The sequence below is a fragment of the Festucalex cinctus genome, chromosome 1, assembly GCF_051991245.1.
Source record: "Festucalex cinctus isolate MCC-2025b chromosome 1, RoL_Fcin_1.0, whole genome shotgun sequence".
Classification (NCBI taxonomy): domain Eukaryota; kingdom Metazoa; phylum Chordata; class Actinopteri; order Syngnathiformes; family Syngnathidae; genus Festucalex; species Festucalex cinctus.
The window spans coordinates 25606442-25625683 of record NC_135411.1 but is presented as its reverse complement, the minus strand read 5'-3'; the positions used below and the strand labels follow the sequence as shown (position 1 = coordinate 25625683).

General features: G+C 41.6%; 1 protein-coding gene across 4 annotated transcripts in view; it reads left to right on the top strand.

Moving 5' to 3' along the window:
* Positions 1–19242, top strand: part of atp1a2a (ATPase Na+/K+ transporting subunit alpha 2a) — a 64211-nt gene that overhangs the window by 33880 nt on the left and 11089 nt on the right. For all 4 annotated transcript variants that reach the window (XM_077525663.1, XM_077525671.1, XM_077525675.1 and 1 more), the window contains 5 exons: positions 135–310; positions 3493–3629; positions 5369–5519; positions 7055–7223; positions 9683–9837. In XM_077525663.1, the coding sequence (XP_077381789.1) occupies positions 135–310; positions 3493–3629; positions 5369–5519; positions 7055–7223; positions 9683–9837 (788 nt within the window). The remainder of the gene's footprint in view (positions 1–134; positions 311–3492; positions 3630–5368; positions 5520–7054; positions 7224–9682; positions 9838–19242) is intronic.

Below are 19242 nucleotides of genomic sequence, written 5' to 3'. Positions count from 1 at the left end.
GGTGCAAAAAGTTTGAGCAGCACTTGCTCAGATGTCTGAAAGCAATACTTGTGGTTCAAGTCACTTTTTGGCCATCCATCACTGCGTTCCAATCGTAGCAACGTCCTGGTGTCTTGTTTTTGTCCGCGTCACAGGCTTCTGCCACCTGAACCTGCCGGCGTCTCAGTTCCCCCGAGGGTTCGCCTTCGACTGCGACGACGTGAACTTCCCCACCGAGCAGCTCTGTTTCCTGGGCCTCATCTCCATGATTGATCCGCCGCGCGCCGCCGTGCCCGACGCCGTGGGTAAATGCCGCTCGGCTGGCATCAAGGTAATTGTTTTTGTCTTCCGTCGGGAGGAAAGCCGTTCCCCATGGCGTCGCTTAAATACTGATGAGAAGTGTGTTCAACCCTTCAAAAGGTCCTCAGAGACTCCGGGTCTGTCATATATATACATATAATATACATATAGACGCCTTCATTTTATCACTTTTGTGGAGTAGCACGTAGAATGCAAATAAACATGTGGGCGGATGACACATGTTGCATTTAAAGCGTAAGCATTGAAGATTTTGCACACATTTTGAGGGCTTTCTGTGATGTTGGTGAAAATGAAAGTGAAGCGTGTCACCAGGTTTCCTCTGCGGGCGCTCTGCTCCGACAACAATTTGTTGGCACGTTATTGTGACTGACAGGAAGTGTTGTCATCTTCTGGATGGAGGAAGTATACAGATTTTCAATGTAAATTCTAGGGGTGTTAAAAAAAATCGATTCGGCGATATATCGCGATACTACATCGCGCGATTCTCGAATCGATTCAATAATAGGCTAAATCGATTTTTTTTTTTTTTTTTTTTTTTTTTTAGGATTCACACCTTAAGCATGGAAGAATGTTATATGAACGGAACATTAAGCCTTAATATTTTATTTTAATGCTGTTTAAACATGAAACAGATTACAACCTCTATAAGACTGAAATTTCAGATAAATAAATAATACATTTTCATATAAATCTTACACTCTACAAGCTTACTGATTAGTATTTTCTAAATTTGAATGAAAAAAAATCGCAACAATCGACTTATAAATTCGTATCGGGATTAATCGGTATCGAATCGAATCGTGACCTGTGAATCGTGATACGAATCGAATCGTCAGGTACGAGGCAATTCACACCCCTAGTAAATTCTAATCTTATTTCAAAAATTTCAATATACAGTGGAGCGCCACATAACGCGGATTCAGTTTCGCTGCTTTATTCACAGTATTTATAATTTTCTTTCTTTTTTTATGACACATCATAACCTTAAAAGTACAAAAGCTAAACATCGCTTAATGACCCAAAATACTATGCATCCTCACCAAAATTCACATGTACATTTCGACTCAAGTCAATTTCAACCTGTGAAAATATCAAAAGAATTGCAGATGTATTTTGGATTTCATGGGCACTTTCTTACCATACAGTGCGCTCATAAGTTTACTAATACAAGGCTGACACATGCACAACTTTTGGCCACGATCTTGTTGTGGCAAGTCGTGCCATTTTGGGGCACGAACTGGGAGGTTCCCGTACTGTTCCCGCACTGTTAACGCATAGTTCACGACAAGTTCACGAATGCGTGACTATCTGTGTCCACATTGACACGAACTGGCACGACGAGTTCACGAATAGTTCGCGCATAGTTTGTGCATAGTTTGCGCACTTCCCGCATTTGCACGATGAGTTCGCGCATTTCAGACGGTGTCGTGCCGACTTGGGCACGCCATATAAAAAGGGGGCCTCCCCAACCCCTATTTGTGGCACTTCGTGACAGTCGTGGCATGGCGCACACTGGCGCGCATCCTTCCTGCATCGTCCCGACGAGTTCACAAACAGTTTGCGCAAAGTTCACGATCCGGTCGCGGAATTTTGTCGTGACAAAAGTTTTGAACATTTCAGAATTTTTGCCCCGACATGGCACGCAGTCATGACGGGTTTCGCACACTTCACACCACTCTACGACTAGTTCGCGCACTGGCACGACTCAAGTCGTGCCAATTCGTGCCACAAAACCGTGGCATTAAAAAGACTTGTTATCCCCTCAGGAGGCAGTTCCGACATAAAAACGAGTGGCTCTGTACTTCCTACTTCCTGTAACCCTAAAATGATGATATTGTTCCCGGAGGCTGGGTAAATAGTTAAAAGTTTCTGATGTTTTCTGCCGTCTTCCCTGCTCAATTAACCAGATATGGCAGGACAGGATTTCAAGCTCCTTTCCTTTTATTCAACTTCTCGAATAAGGCTCGCTCGGTTACACCTCCCTCTTTTATGTTCATGACGTGCAGTATACAAAACACATCAGCATGTAAAACTAAAATACAAGAACGAAATTAATAATTCTCAAAACAAATATTAGTCAATTGCAAGTAAATAAAAATGCACATTGGCAAACAACGTGTTACATTTCTTTCCTCTGTGATCGAGCGGGTGTTACATGACTACTAATGCGCAAAAAGTGTTTCCATTACACTTTTGCGCAAAATTGAGGGTAATGGAAACACACCGAGTGACTCCTCAAGAGGTGAGTACTTATACTGGTATTGGTCTGAAAATAAAGTGGTATCTAACAACCGGCCCATATCCCCCAGGAATAGTGGAAGTCCACTGTATATGTAAATATGTAACATGTAAAGGCATATATTTACTCCCCCCCCCCCAAAAAAAAAAAACTATGAACATTTTCTTCTTACCCTGTTTTACTGCAAAGTAGTCAGGCCTTGAATGACAAATAACAGTTTGGTCTTTTCTAGCTTTGAAAAGTTGCGTCCTTCTCCACGCAGTGTTTACAGGGCTTGGCCAAATAACCCTTCGCAGACATACATCGTCTTTTGTAAAGCCTCCTCCACAGCACCGAGAAAGGCTTTTAAGATTCATGCCTCTTCTCACGTCCACGGACATGGAAAGATCAAGTCAATATTTTTCCTATTGTTGTGGTTACGTTGGTTACGGCAGTTAGTGATAGAATATGCATGCCCTGTGCTATTGTAGTAATGTTAGTATGAGCATTTCCACTTAAAAGGCTCAATTTCAAAGGAGATTTTCTATAGATGTTGTGGGTAGTCCCTAAACTAGAAGGGGTTAGCTGCAAAATCCCTAGCGAATATTGCGACATGACGTTTTGTGCAAAACTGATTTTAATCCACCCACCTCTGCAAATGATTGCTTACTGTATCTCCCATCTTACCTTAAAATTCAAAACAATCACAAACTAATGGGCATACTTCAAACTTACTTCATACTTCAAACTTCATACGTGATCTATATTATACCCGTCCGTCCAGGATCCCTTCGTTTTATCACAGCGCAGCTTTGGCCACACATCACAGTCATTTTTCAGCAAAGCACTCGTGGCACTAACGGCTCCATTCTTGTCAATTCAACTGACTGATGGGCCCTGAAGGCATCGTGTTGCATTAGTAGCAGTTGTATGAGATGAACAGAAGTTGAATGATGTCGTGAATGTGCGCTCAGGTGATCATGGTCACTGGCGACCACCCAATCACGGCCAAGGCCATCGCCAAGGGGGTGGGCATCATCTCCGAGGGCAACGAGACGGTGGAGGACATCGCAGAGCGCCTCAACATCCCGCTCGGCCAAGTGAACCCCAGGTATGTTTTTGGGTTTGTCTCCAGGGCGCCATGGCTGTATTCGGAGTATTTATTTATTAATTTTTTATTTTTTTTTTACAGTTTTTCACGATTGTTAACACGCATAAATCTAAACTTTGGCACAATTTGCAAAACCTTAACTTCATGTCCAATCGGTCGACCTGAATTGTCACTACCTCACATTCCCTTATGACTCCCTTAGACTCTGACTTTCCTTCTTCACACTCTGACACCATTTGCAAATCACCTTTTTAGCAATTAGCAATCAGGACTGCAGCATATAAGTTTTGAGCCTCCTCCTCTTTGGTGAATGGAGAACCTTGAAGAGAGCAACCTGAGAAGGAGAAGTAGATTTGTTCTCTTGCTCCTCTGTCGTGCTCCTGATTAACAATAAATTTGTGGAATAGGAGTTATGCAGCAAGATCCAGCCGTTTTTATCCATCTCAGAGGGCGGTTTTGCCACTTGCTGTCGACTGAAGATGACATTGAAGTTGCTCAGGGCTCAGGCAACCTCGACCAATCACAGGTTTTTCTGAGGCTGAGCTGTGATTGATTGTTATCAGAGTAAATGTGATGTCATTTTCACTTAACAGCAAGAGGCAAAATGGCTACCTTGAGATATTGATAAAAACTGCTGGATTTTGCTGCTCTAACTCATATTCCACTAACGCAATATTAACAAATATCGTATTCAGACTAGGGGGGCTGCATATAAGATATTATTGTTAAGAAATGTTTAAGTTTGACTTTACCCTTTAGTCAAACAGACAAAAAAAATAAATCTAAATATGAATTGCACATTCAAATACTGCACATATATAGTAACTTAAATAAACTAAGAAAACTCAGCCACAATAAATGTTCTTAAGTGAACTTTCTATGTTTGTACAATTTGAGTTCTACCAAATTACATCTTTTATCTTCAGTGCTGTGAAGCCATTGTGGCTTGCTTTTCTCAATGCTCCTTTTGAGTACATACATCACTTTGTAAAGCAAAGAAGAGAAAACACCCAACAGGTCTGAATGGGTCAGAGAAACTGCAATTTGCATTCAGGTGCTGTGGTTGACCTGCTGGATTTGTTCCACAGAGCATTACATTTTGCAAACGCGTCCCAAGTGGAGTTCTTGTAGGCTGAAATGTCGACAGTTTTAGGCTGACAAAGATGACAGCGCGTGACATAGCTGTTCTTTTTCATAATCCATCCATCCACTTATTTCAACCGCATATCCTCATTGAGGTGAGATAGAGCCTATTTGTAAGTTAAATGTGGATTTCGACCAGTTTTATGTAAATGAGTCACTTTCAGACTAATGTGGTCATGTGACTGCCGGAGTCAATTTGATTGGTGAAATGCAATAAAGTGTCACAAGTTGGACTGATGAAACGGAGGGTGTGAAAATTTATTTGTCAAGTAAAAGTAAAAAAAAAAAGTTGCATTAAAACTACTCTGCCAAGTCCAATTGCTGCAAAAAAAGTTTAGTAATTTTAATTTAGTAAATATAGCTCCCTGTAATTGGCTGGCAACCAATTCAGGGTGTACCCCACCTACTTTCCGAAGCCGGCTGGGATAGGCTCCAGCACCCCCGAAACCCTTGTGAGGAGCAAGCGGTTAAGAAAATGGATGGATGGATGAATCTCGCTCCCACCCCCTTGAATTTGAATAGCACTATACAACTTGTCTCGCATGTGCGCCAGACATGGAAGATCACAGAACCCTCCACCTTATTTTCCACCTCAGGGACGCCAAGGCCTGCGTGGTCCATGGTTCGGACCTGAAGCACATGAGCTCCGAGTACCTGGACGACCTGCTGAAGAACCACACCGAGATCGTCTTCGCTCGCACTTCGCCGCAGCAGAAACTCATCATCGTGGAGGGATGCCAGAGACAGGTGTGGGAGGGTGAGAGAGAGAGAGAGAGAGAGAGAGAGAGAGAGAGAGAGAGAGAGAGAGAGAGAGAGAGAGAGAGAGAGAGAGAGAATTAGTTGGAGAGAGATAATTAGCGAGTTGGAGTGAGTTAGAGTTGGAGTGAGTTAGAGTTGGAGTGAGTTAGAGTTGGAGTGAGTTAGAGTTGGAATGAGTTAGAGTTGGAATGAGTTAGAGTTGGAATGAGTTAGAGTTGGAATGAGTTAGAAAAGCGGAGGGGAATTGGAGGGAGTTAGAAAAGCGGAGGGGAATTGGAGGGAATTAGAGAGTTGGAAAGAGTTAGAGTTGGAGTGAGTTAGTTGGAGAGAGAAAATTAGAGAGTTGGGGGGAGTTAGTTGGAGGGATTTAGTTGGAGAGAGTTAGAGTGAGTTAGTTGGAGGGAGAGAGAGAGAGAGAGAGAGAGAGAGAGAGAGAGAGAGAGAGAGAGAGAGAGAGAGAGAGAGAGAGAGAGAGAATTAGAGACAGTTAGAAAGTTAGAGAGAGCAAGTTAGAGAGAGAGTTAGAGAGAGAGTGTAGGTTAGTTAGACAGTTGAGTGAGCGAGTTTGAGTTAAAGAGTTTGAGTGAGTGAGTTAGAGAGTTTGAGTGAGTGCGTGTGTGTGTGTGTTAGAGAGAGAGTGTGAGTGAGTGAGTGAGTGAGTGAGTGAGTGAGTGAGTGAGTGAGTGAGTGAGTGAGTGAGTGAGTGAGTGAGTGAGTGAGTGAGTGAGTGAGTGAGTGAGTGAGAGCCAGTGAGTGAGTGTGTGAGTGAGAGAGTGAGTGGTCCTGGGTCAGGAGCCATAGACGACAAGACAAAATCTTTATTAGGACTGGACTGCGTGTGCGATTGCGTGTTTGCGTATGTGTGTAAGTATCAATGTCCATTTGTGCTTGTTGAGACCAAGTTTCGTGTCAGGCCCCAACTCCAGTGTGTGTGTGTGTATACGTTTATGTAGTGCTCTTCTCCATGAGTACTTATGGAATGTGCCTGCATGTGTGTGGGTGCGTGTTGGTGCATCTGAGTGTGTTAAAGAATGTTGTCGTCTTTGGAAATCATGTGGCTGCATACCAATGCGTCCATTGAAGTGTGCGATTGTGTGTTGAATGTAAGTTTGATTGTTTTGAATGCAATTGAATGTCAAAACTGGACATTGCGAATGAAAACAGAGGTGTTGTTTGGGTGCGTGTGTCTATTATTTCATGTCCTTGCAGTCTTATTGTGAGTGTGTATGTGTGTAGACAGTGATGAATAGCTGGTTGAACATAATTGTGTGTATGCGTGATATTTTAATCTATGCCAGTGGCGTCTGCGCGCGGCCACACTTGAGGTCAAGCTCCAATTCCCCTCTGGACTTCCTCTCACTGTGCCCACTGAATGATTACGACTCAATTCCATTCCTCATTTAATCTCCCTCGAGACTTTTCTCCAAAAGACGTTATTAAGAGGAAAGTGTGGGGGCTTAAATCATGCCACTTATCTCACTCTACTTGACACTTTTTTTCCCCCGCCATCTGGGGGCGCACAGGGGGCCATTGTGGCCGTGACGGGTGACGGCGTCAACGACTCGCCAGCCCTGAAGAAGGCCGACATCGGCGTCGCCATGGGGATCGCCGGCTCAGATGTGTCCAAGCAAGCAGCCGACATGATCCTGCTGGACGACAATTTTGCCTCCATCGTCACCGGCGTGGAGGAGGGTGAGTGATTGGCAAGGACAGGAAGTGACTCATGGGAAAGGCTTTGAGACATCATTTCATTTCAAAATGGAATATAACGTTCACAGTTCAGCGACAAATTTGGTGCGTAGGTCAGGCATGATAGGATGAATGAAAAGGTCTGAAAGGGGAAGTCAACCTTCAGCACTTCTTGACAAAAATATGTTCTATGTGACCTCACTAGTCTAAACATGACATTCTGATTAATATTGTATTTGTGGAAGATGAGTTGTGAAGCAAGATCCAGCCATTTTTATCCATCTCAGGGGGCGGCCATTTTGCCACTTGCTGTCTGAAGATGACGTCACAGTTGCGCAGGGCTCAGTCAACGACCAATCACAGCTCACCTCTTTTCTGAAGCTGAACTATGATTGGTTGTTACCTGAGACCTGACCAACACTGATGTTATTTTCACTCGACAGCAAGTGGCAAAATGGCCGCATCTGAGATTGATCAAAATTGCTGAATTTTGCTGTTTAACTCACATTCCACTAACACAATATTAACCACAATACCATATTTAGAATAGTGTGGCTGCGTGGAATATATTAATGTCAAAAAAATTGAGAGTTGACTTCCTCTTTAAAGACCCACACATGAAATTTAATAGGAAGTCCACTATATTGGTTTCATTTCGTACTCTGCCATACCAACAGGAAAGTTGCCCGGCCATTAGTGGAATGAAAACAGAATTTGGTGTACCTCTCTGTCACAACAGGACACGTAAAAAAAGGCTTTAGCCATGCTTAAAATTGAACAGAAATTTGGCTATTTTGATTTGAAGCAGTCATTTTGCATTCAGTCACACTTGGAAAGTTTGAAAAGTATTAACCCCCCCACTGTGTCGAGTTTCTTCAATGAACACAAACGTATGAAAAGTATCAAGGACCCATACATTGAACAGGAAGTCGGCCATATTGGTTTGAGCAGTTATTTGACATTCATACGCCCACTGGGAAAATAAAAAATAAAAATAAACAAAACAACAGTTCAGCTTATTGATACAAAATTGGATGAACACGTCTATCACGAAAACATCTCAAGGACCCATGTCCTAAATTTGAACAGAAATAGATTTGGTTCATAACAGCCAGTGACAATCTCCTCTTCGGGAACTTGGATAATTGTGCCCAAATATTAGTGTTGTTCCGATACTGATACTGGGTTCGGCAGAGGTGCCGATACTGCATTAAAACAGTAGTATCGGTATCGGTGACTACTCACAAGTAACATGCTGATACCATTAATTCCAACGCTAATATAGGATTTTTGGATGCAAGATCTTGTGTCTTGCTCATGCAATACATTCACTGATATGTGACATGTTCACTGCATGCTGATCTAAGATATCCTATTGGCCCTTGAATGCTCTAAACCAATGGCAGGACAGCTTTTTCATGTTGAGGAAAAAAAACCTCAAGTATCGGTATGGCATTGGTATCGGCCAATACTGCAAAGCTGGGTATCGTATCGGTATCGGTATCAGGAGCCAAAAAACGGTATTGGACCAACACTACCAAATATGATTCTGACATCCATACGAGACGGGAGTCAAACACATGAATAGACCGCAGGTCTAGCCTAAAAATAGCCCACCAGTTTTGGGCCATTGTGATTTCCTAGGAATGTAATCATTTGATAATGTAAACACTTGTGGATAAATTTACAAATGAACTGTTGCATGTTGATATTTATTTGTGAAAAAGTTGTTGATGGTTACTATGAGAAGTCATCATGTTCTTCACACAGATGAATATCATTCATTATTAATAACACAGTTCATGATAATTTGAGCAACGTTATTATTTTACAAGTATATATCAAACTGGTCCTTGGCCCTTCGCATTAATCAGTACCCAAGAAGTAGCTCTCAGTTTCAAAAAGTTTGACCCCTGCACTAGACAGATGGATGGTGCTAAATTGCGAAGCATTTTAGCCTACACGGGAGGATGTGGGTGTAGCCTTTGACACCAGTTTCAACAATCAACATAAAATGTTGTGTGGGTTGCAAATGTTGTAGTTTGAGCTTTTAAAACTGTGCATGTAAACGTAGTGAGCGAACACATCGAGGTTTTCCAAAAGTCGCAATAGCAAAATATATATATATATATATATATATATATATATAAAAGATCCCAGATGGCACGGGCATGTCTTGCATGAGCGCAGAGCTTGCATATTTATGATCAGGCCTCACGCACAGAGGGGACTTTATGCAAACAACAATATAAAGAGCTTTGAAAAGAGAAGGGGGCTGAGGCTTTCCACAAGAGACTGGCGTTTAATCTAAAGTGGCGGCGGTGGCGGCTAATAAAGTCACTCACTCTGGAGGCAGGCGCTGTGCATTTTCAATTTACTTTAAGTCTCAAACACCAAGAAAACGAAAATCCAGACTTTATTACGAGGATTGTTATCCCACGCTGATGTCTTTATCGCTGCAGGGCGGCTCATCTTTGACAACCTGAAGAAGTCCATCGCGTACACGCTGACCAGCAACATCCCTGAGATCTCGCCCTTCTTGCTCTTCATCATCGCCAGCGTTCCCCTTCCGCTGGGAACGGTCACCATCCTCTGCATCGACTTGGGCACGGACATGGTGAGTGCCGGGAACATCATCGGAATAATAATGAAACCTGCAAGCAGTATGAAGAAAAGGCCTTTGCACCCCCTTGTTCATGGCAAATTCTCAAATTCGCTGCCAACAATTAATGACAGAGGCACAAAGGCTTCACTTTCACATCTTTTTGATTTGGGGCTCATTTGGACAAATTCTCTAGTGGGAATGTGTCAAAGTACAAGCCCTGGAATTTGCCCAAAATAGATACTTTGAACCAAAATAGACAACTTCCAGTTCAACTCAGGGGATGGATGCTTCTGACTTTTTCGTGTGTTCTGTTATGATACACATGTCCGCCTAATTTCACGTTAATCAGAGAAAGTGGTGTCCAGGGTACGTTTTTCTAGCTAATTTTTTCAAACTTTCCAGGGGCCGCTTCAAACCAAATTGGCTGACTTGCTGTTCAATTCTTAGCATGGGTCATTTTTGTCATACGTTCTGTCTGAATCCTACCAAATATTACTTGTTGATCTGAGAAATTGGTGTCTGGGGATCTTTTTTTTTTTTTTAATTTACAGGGGCTGCTACTGAGTGCTGCTTTAAACCAAAATGGCCGACTTCCTGTTCAATTACGAACATACTTTTTTTGTGCATCCTGTAATGATAGGCATGTCGAAGTTGAACCAATTTGTTGATTAGTGAAACAGGTGCGGGGGCAAATTTTGCAGGAGGCAACTGCTGAGTGATTTTTTCGACATGGTTTGTAGGACCCCTAAAGGCCTCAATACACCAATCCGACGTCGGCCAAATGTGACCGATGACTACCCGCTGTGGTGTCGACACGTCGTGTAGAAAAATGACGTAAATACACACCGCACTGACCCCGACTATTATGTACCTCCAGGGTATGCGCGAGACGTAATTCTCTTCCATACCATCGGCGGCGCTAGTCATTATTCCTAAAGGCAAACCTCTTTACGGAGGCGGGATATAAAAACGTAAACAATGCATACCGGTTACTTTTTGTTTCACGATGTCCTCCCATGTAAATGAAACCCTACGGCTTTTTGCACTGTATCGTATATAAAAGTCAATCCTACTTGCTACATCCAGTCGTGTCCCCGTGTCATGCTGTAGTTTGGCTTTTATACCTTTGTCGGAAAACCTTTTAACTGTTATGTTCTGGATTTGGATCCCAAAAACGCAGACACAAATTAGATTTTAACTCTTTATTCGCGTAACATCGAGAGGCGTGGAACAAACTTGACTAGACGAGAAACAACGAGAATGTATCAAGAATCACGAGACGCTAAGCTAACTTGGGTGGTGGAGTTGCACAGAGGAACAGAGGTAATAATCCGACAAAAACACACACTTCTCAAATAGGCTTATATAGACAGCGAATCAATCTGATTGGTTGTGGCTAGACATGTGGGTAACAGGACTGACATGGAATTATCTGATTGGCTGTTGACCAGATAAAGAGATTAAAAATTCTTGACATCACATAGCATCACATAGCACATTACCAGTTGAAACTAGATGCTGGTTACATCAGTTCAAAACAGACACGATCACACGGTCATGACCCAAAAGTAACCCTTGCATGACCCAAACATAACCCTGGTCAATAAAACCTGGCATGACCCAGTCACGACAGTACCATGACCCAAACATAACCCTTGCATGACCCCAACATAACCCTGGCATGACACAGTCATGACATTAACGTTAATATTATACAATGCCGGGCTCTCTTGAACCAAAACGACAAAGTCATCTTCCCGATCCTCTGAACAGACATTTGTGCGTTGAAATGTGGAGGGTACAGCAGGGTTACGATGTGCAAAATGAGCGAAAAAAAAAATGGTTCAGGGCTTCCATCAGTACTGTTTATCCGCGTTCGTCACTTCCTCTTTTTGCATGCGCTGATTCGCTAACTAACAGCCAATCACAGTGATCAAATGCCCCAACGCCGATTCAACATGTCGAATTTGCTGGAAACGCCCGATGTATTCCAACTCGATCGGACTTAATGACAGTAATTTATAGACTGATCAGATGGCGCATGCCGTCGGCCCAGCGCTGTTCGACTCCAGACGTCTGATTGGTGTATCTAGGCCTTAAAGGACCCTTGACACTTGCCAAAATATATTGCTTGTTGGGCATGTTGAGGCTCCCAAAAGGCGATGTAGGACAAGTATTAAACAGCCACCCACTGAATGAACAATCATCAGTCACTGAAAAGACAGCCGAGAACAGACGGAACAATTTAGACCAACATGGGCTCAATTAGAAAGTCAAACTAATTCATGGTGACGACACGAAACAATATGCTCCATTGCAAACTACAATCTAGATTCATCCAGAGAGAAGGCAACGTACTGTTTATCGCAAAAATCTGTTTGTCATACGTGAACGTGCCTTTGTAGTATAAAGGCTTTGACGTCTCCGAGCCAGAATCAAATGTAAACTAATGAACGCCCCAAAGTCTTTGTGACTCACTCCTTCTTCTGTTTCTTTTCTTTTTCGGTGACGGTTTATGGCCCGCAGACAAGCGGCGTGCCGACAGTCTCTGGCGATGCTGACACGGGAAGCACAATGGAGGGAGAGTGAAATGTTTTAAATGTGAGCGCCGAGTGTCAAGCTCTCGCTTTGTTCCCATTGTCACTAATGGAGGTCGGTGCAAAGCTCGCCGCTAATCTGTCCCGCTGACAGACAGCGTTTTGTTCTCTTTTTTTTATTTTTTTATTTTACCTTCAGGGCACTCATATTCCAATCAGTCCAATGAGAGAACACTTAAGCCCACTGCATCTTACTGGATTTTACATATTACCACGTGAGATTTGCTACTTAAAAGACGCTAACCACTCGGGTTGACGAGTTGATTTGACTGTGACGTTTCGACTGTGATGTTGACAAGTCTTTTATTACATGTTTTTGCTTGAGAAAGTGCAACATCCATCAACTTAATTGATTTCAACTGTCTTTGATTTCTCACTCTGCACCTTTGGAGAACCAGTAGGGGAATAAAGCCAAGCTCAAGATGGATTTTGAAAAATATTTTGGAACGCACAATCAAAGTGGAAGGAGAGCAGGGAATTATAATTATTCCACTGGCCACAAATGACTTGTTTCCTGCCCAATATACAGAACATGTTGCTGTAGTGGGCCCAAAATGAGAATAGGTTTTCCTGTTTGGCCAAGTTGTACAAATGTGGAGGATTTTTCTCTGGCTAAATGTGAAACACGCTGTATACTAACTAGAAGTTGGGCCATGCTAAGTTGTCAAGCTGGCATCTAATGTAGGCACAGAATGGTCTCAGTTTCCTGATCATCTGGAGGATTCGACAGGGAAGAAGGAATGAATTTTTTTGTTGTTGAAAATTCAGCCCCCAATGTAAGGAAACTGCTCCTTTAGGAGCATGACATTGGCTAGACATGTCCATCATAACAGGATGCACAAAAAGTCTCAAGGACCCATGCCAGGGATTGAACAGGAAGTTAGCTTCCTTCGTTTATTCCGGTTTCATCTTTCGCGGCCACGCTGTTTCACAGATTTTTTATAGTGTGCTTTTTTTTTTTTTTTTTAAACGTGTTTTTTGGTTTGTTTATTTATTTATTTTTTTATCTTTGCATGGCCGTATCTCTTGAACCCTACGTCCGACCGGGGACATCCGCGGATTCGTCTCAACGAGACCTTTCCAATGGTGTCTGTCCCGTCCACGGATTGCATTCCGGAGATAGAAAATATATACTGTGCTGTATAACAAGTAAATTAAAAAAACAAAACATACTTTTAATGAAAAAAAAAAAAGACTGTAAATGAGAAAAAAAACTTAAATGATGAATGAAAAAGCATTCATAATAAACTAAAAATCATACCAAAACATATATGATAAATAAAAAAATATATATACTTAGACTTAGACTTGACTTTATTGATCCCTTTGGGATGGCTCCCTCCGGGAAATTTACATGTCCAGCAGCAATGCGAACAGATAAAAAAATAAAAAAATAATTAAATCAATCAATAAATAAGGTTATTACACCAGAGATTGAATTAATAATAATAATAATAATAATAATAATAATAATAATAATAATAATAAAAATAAAAATAAAAATGCAATCAATAAATAAATAAGGTTATTACACCAGAGATTGAATTAATATTAATAATAATAATAATAAAAATTAAAAATAAAAATTCTAAAATGAATGTAAATGTAAAAATAACATATATGATGAATGAAAAATCATTTATAATGAAGGAAAAATCATACCAAAGTGAAAAAACATATAATAAATGAAAAAAAAAAAAAAAATATATATATATACATAATTAACGGGAATTAAAAAAAAAATTGCAGATGTGTATATCGTAGGTAGTTTTTGGAACGTAACACCCGAGATAAACGAGGGAACACTGTGTTAGTTTAAAGCAGTCCTTATGTAATCAGTTGAACCCCCAGAGTGTTAGAAAAGTATGATCTTCTTAAACCAGCTTCACCGATCACGACAAAATGTGGTGGTCATGTCTATCATAACAGGATGCATGCAAAATTCAAGAAAACATTACAGCCATTGAACAGGAAGTTGTCTATTTTGGTTTGACGCAATCATTCCGCACTCAGTTGGACTCCGTGGAGTGCTTAAAAAAAATTGACCCTTGATACCATTTAAAGGTGCATTGTGGAGTTGAAAATGTTAATGTTAAAGCTTTTTCTACATCAGACATTCTTCACTCCACCCAGATGAGTATAAAAGGCCCTGACTTTTTAACAAAGACTGCTCCTGTCAGCTTGTATCTTCCCTTCAGTGTGTTTACCAGTTTCTTGAGGCGGGAGGGGTGGAGTGACGCCATGCACGAGCTTTACACAGAGGCTGCAGTTACGCTTTAGGCCAGAGATGGCAGTTGTGAGTAAAAAGGTGACCAAGTCCACAATGCTTCTTTAAACCGATCAACCAAAAATTTGGTAGACATGTCTATAATAGCAAATTGAAACAGAAAACTGAAATTGAACAGAAAATTGTCCATTTTGGTTTCATGTAGCCATTTTTGACAAATTACAGGGCTTGCACTTTGAACAAACTCTTTTTTTTTTTCTGCTTATTTATTTTGATCTATAAAGCTACAAAAATCCATCCATTTGGTTGCCAACCAATTGCTGACTCAAAAAAATGTAATAGCTGACCACGTTTGTGTGGCGGAAAGTGCAAACATTGGCTTATTCACATAATTATCACATAGTTGTCATTGTTAAAGGCCATTCATGAGTAAATCTCAACACTATACATTTAATTAATGCTATTGGTAAAGTAACATTCTAATTAGGAGGCGGCATTTTTGTATCATAAGTCATTACTTTGAAATGCCAGGAGCTAATATTACAACATGGAATCAACTCAGCTGTCATGTAATCAATGGCGGCTTGTCAAAGGTGACCTTGTTGGTTTCTCGCAGCAGGCCATTTTGTTCTTGTTGATCAATATTTGTTCGGCTGTCTCCAGATCAAAGTCCCGTCGTGACAGGAGTGAAGTTTGAAACGCAGGTAAATTGTGTTTTGCATTAAAAAGAAAAGCAAGAAAAAAAAAAGTAAATAAACAGCTCACCTTCAAAGTAAGACGTCAGCATGTCGGTGAGAAGCGCTGGCGGTGTGAAACAGCTGGACGTCGGCTTTGAAGAGTTGCAGGCGCTAAAGATCTTCCGTGAATTACAAGAAGCGAGGCCAACAAGTTATATTTGGCGAGTCGCATCTTCACGGACAAGGAAATGTGGGGGGTTGGCTCGCCACCCCTTCACTTTGAGGAAGAAAAACCCAGCTGAGAGGGAGAAATCTCAGCCAGTCAGCATAGATTTTATTTTATTTTTTAATGAACGATAAGGTCATCAAATGATAATAAGAACAAATTTAATAGCTTGGATTTATATAGGTGTCCGAGGATGCTTAACAATAGCTCATGGGGGTAATTAAAATCTGGAAATGAGTGAATGTGTGTCTGCATTCATGTTGTGAAATGTATTTTTGGTGAACAGATGGTGCTGGAGGAGGTATTTTTTTAATTTTATTTATTTTTTATTAAATGTTCAGGGAAGCAACGTCACAGATTTTAGTAGAGTGAGAATTCCAGAGGTGGGGGTGACGGGGTGGAAGTACAGAGTTAGACAAAATCCAAGGCGATTCCAAGAAGGGCGATTCCAATGTGTTGATTAGAAATTGTCAAGTAGGTTGCCACTAAAAATACATAAATAAATATCCATCCATCCATTTTCTTGACCGCTCATTCCTCACAAGGATCGCGGGGAGTGCTGGCACCTATCTCAGCTGGCTCTGGGCAGTAGGCGGGGGACACCCTGGACTGGGTGCCAGCCAATCGCATAAATAAATAAATAAATAAATAAATAAATTAATTAATTAATTAATTAATTAATTAATTAACAAAGCAAATCAGACCTTTGGTGTTTGTTCGGGATAGGCTGTCGGTTTATTTGCCAGAATTATATTCGCCATTTTGACGTATCGGCCTTGGGCTTGTTATTTTCTTTAAAGGGACAGCAACATGAAAAATCAACTTTTTTGGAGCTTTTAGCAGTGTTAAAATGCTAATTGCTCACCGAAAACATGACGGAAGTGGTGTTTTCCTCCATTCACCCCTCTGAGAAATTCTAGGTCATTCTGTCCCCAAGCCCCAGCCCCTCCCAACCTGAGAAAACGAGCGCGTGCTCACTTTATGACATCATAAAGTGCGGACCCACCCTTGCACCGCCTCTGCGGACTAAACACGTGGCCACTTTCCCTGAGACCTCCATGGGATAGTGACAAAAATAGCCTTTATCAGTAAACATTCTGTCCAAATTAATTCAAAGCAATCAAATATGCTTCACATTTGCAATGCCAAAGTGCAATGACATCGCTACCATTGTTTTTAACTGTGCTTATGACAGACAAGTAAATATCTTGAATAAAATATGCTGCTGAGCCTGGGAGCTCGCCGAACTTTTTCTTATAAATTTAAAACAAAGATGTCTTTTGTTCAAGAGAAAAACAAAATGTTGCAATTTGAAAAGCTGTTAAACGCTTGAAGGCATTTAAATGAAGTTAAAATGTGCCTCCTGAGCAACATTTTGAGATATTCATGGGGAAATGGATCATATCGTGTAAAGTTTGATAAAAACCTGGTGTTTTCATTTTTGTTTCTAGTCTTGTATTTGCCAAAATAATTCAGCTCCTTCATTTTAATACTCGTCGTCATTTTTGGGGCGGATGTGACGTCACCACAGACAGACCTGACCCGGCTTCCGGATTTCATATGACGTTAGAATACTTTCATATGTGACAGCACCTCCTCCTGTCGCATCTCGTTGGGCAGTAACGGATCAATGGACCTTCCATGAGTATTGACCCAGGAGAATTGCCAGAATGACTCGGACTGGTAAAAAAAAAATAATAAAAAAATGCCACGTTTAATCATGGAGGTTGGTTTATGCCTCCAAGGCGCTGCCAGGTCCACTGGGAGCAAATCAGGGTTCAGTGTCTTGCTCAAGGACACTCTGACATGATCACCAATGTTTCATGTACAACACTGTATACTGCAATGCTTGTTTTGAAGTGTTTTATAAATTGAGTTGAGTTGAGGATCAAACCCACAACCTCACGGATGGGAGACGACCGACCATTCTACCACTGAGCCATGCCGCCCCACATTTATGGATGCGAGCAGTAGTTGTCATGGTGTCTCAACAAATATATATGCGACCAAAACTTTGTACCTCCAAAATCGTCACTTTTCAGGAGACCCCCAAAGCGACATGTTTTTTTTTTTGTTTTTTTTCCCCAACCATTATTAACATTGCGTCGTCAAAGAGAACAAGCCATTTTCAACACTTTAGATTGGTCAATAATTTGTAAAAATGGCACCCACATGTGTGGACTGTCCAAAAGTATATATTTAAAAAAATAAAAATAAAAATGAAATTTGCCAAATTGTGACTTTGGAGGTTTCGGCCGAACGATAGTGATGTATTTCTCTCTTCTGACCAGCACAGGTACTTAAAGTGTTGGCATTTTAACGCAAATAAATATCTGTTGCCAACCTACATGACTATTTATAATTAGGTATAAATCGGTCTATCTCTTTCGTGTCAGTGGCGGTTGAAATGTTGACAATTTCAACTTCAGCAACTCCAATATGTTGGTTGAAAAGTGTATTGTAAGTTGTGCTGCAAAAACATGCAACAAGCCAAAGAAAAAGAAAGTTACAGTAGTGATGTTTGTCTCACAGGATGGCAGTTAAAACGTTGACATTTCCTCCGCCTGAAAATAACATTCGGATTTTGACTTCCATGCGAGAGAACATGTCAGCTGAAAAAAGAACAACCTGGCAGATGTGCCGGTTTGTTAGCAGTTTGTCAACATCTTTCCGTTCAACTCTGCGGGACTGCGATCGAGCCTTGCCGGTGACAAGCGACACCCTCGGATGTTATTTTTAGATTCCGCTGGCAAGATGCTTGTTTAAGTGCGTATGGTGGCCCGCACTGCAACTTTAGAAAAAAGAAAAAGCTTGCACAAAATCTGCTATGAAAGCCATCCATCCATCCATTTTCAGGACCACTTGCTCCTTACAAGGGTTGCGGGGGTGCTGGAGCCTATCCCAGCTGGCTTCGGGCAGTAGGCGGGGTACACCCTGGACTGGTCACCAGCCAATCGCAGGGCACACAGAGACGAACAACCACTCGTACTCACAAGCACACCTAAGGACAATCCGGAACGCCCAATTAACCTGCCACGCATGTCTTTGGAATGTGGGAGGAGACCCACGCAGACACGGGGAGAACATGCAAACTCCACCCAGGAAGGCCGAAGCCTGGACTCGATCTTGCATCCTCAGTACTGGGAGGCGGACATGCTAACCACTGAAGCACTGTGCCGCCCTGCTATGAAATCACCATGCCTTAATATTGTGTCTTTTGGGGTGGTGGTGGTGGTTGTGGTGCTGGTGGGGGGGGGGGGGGTGGGGGGGGGGGGGGGGATTTTCAATGCCAGCTCTTGGAGAGCATTTTCAAGACCCATATGTTGTTTAGTTCAATGATTGTTTGTTTCTGCTTTTTTTCTTGTATAATCAGCAGTGCATAAATCATACCAGTAGGTTGCAAAAAATGCAGCCTTTTCTCTCCAAACGGGGCATCGATGCCATCTACTGGTGGTTGCGCATCAGTGAAGTTGTTTCCAAGTTTGAAATTTACCTTGGACCAGCATCAGACCTAGCCAACCTACCCCCAAGTATACTTGCCATCTTGCCATTGGCAGTTTTTATTCTTGTCAATGGCTAATTTGAACTCGAAGCACAATTATTTTAAATTTAAATCATTTATTTCAAAAAATCTCCAAAAATGTATTCTAATAAATCTACAATCATAGTTTTTAAAAATTCAATACTGTT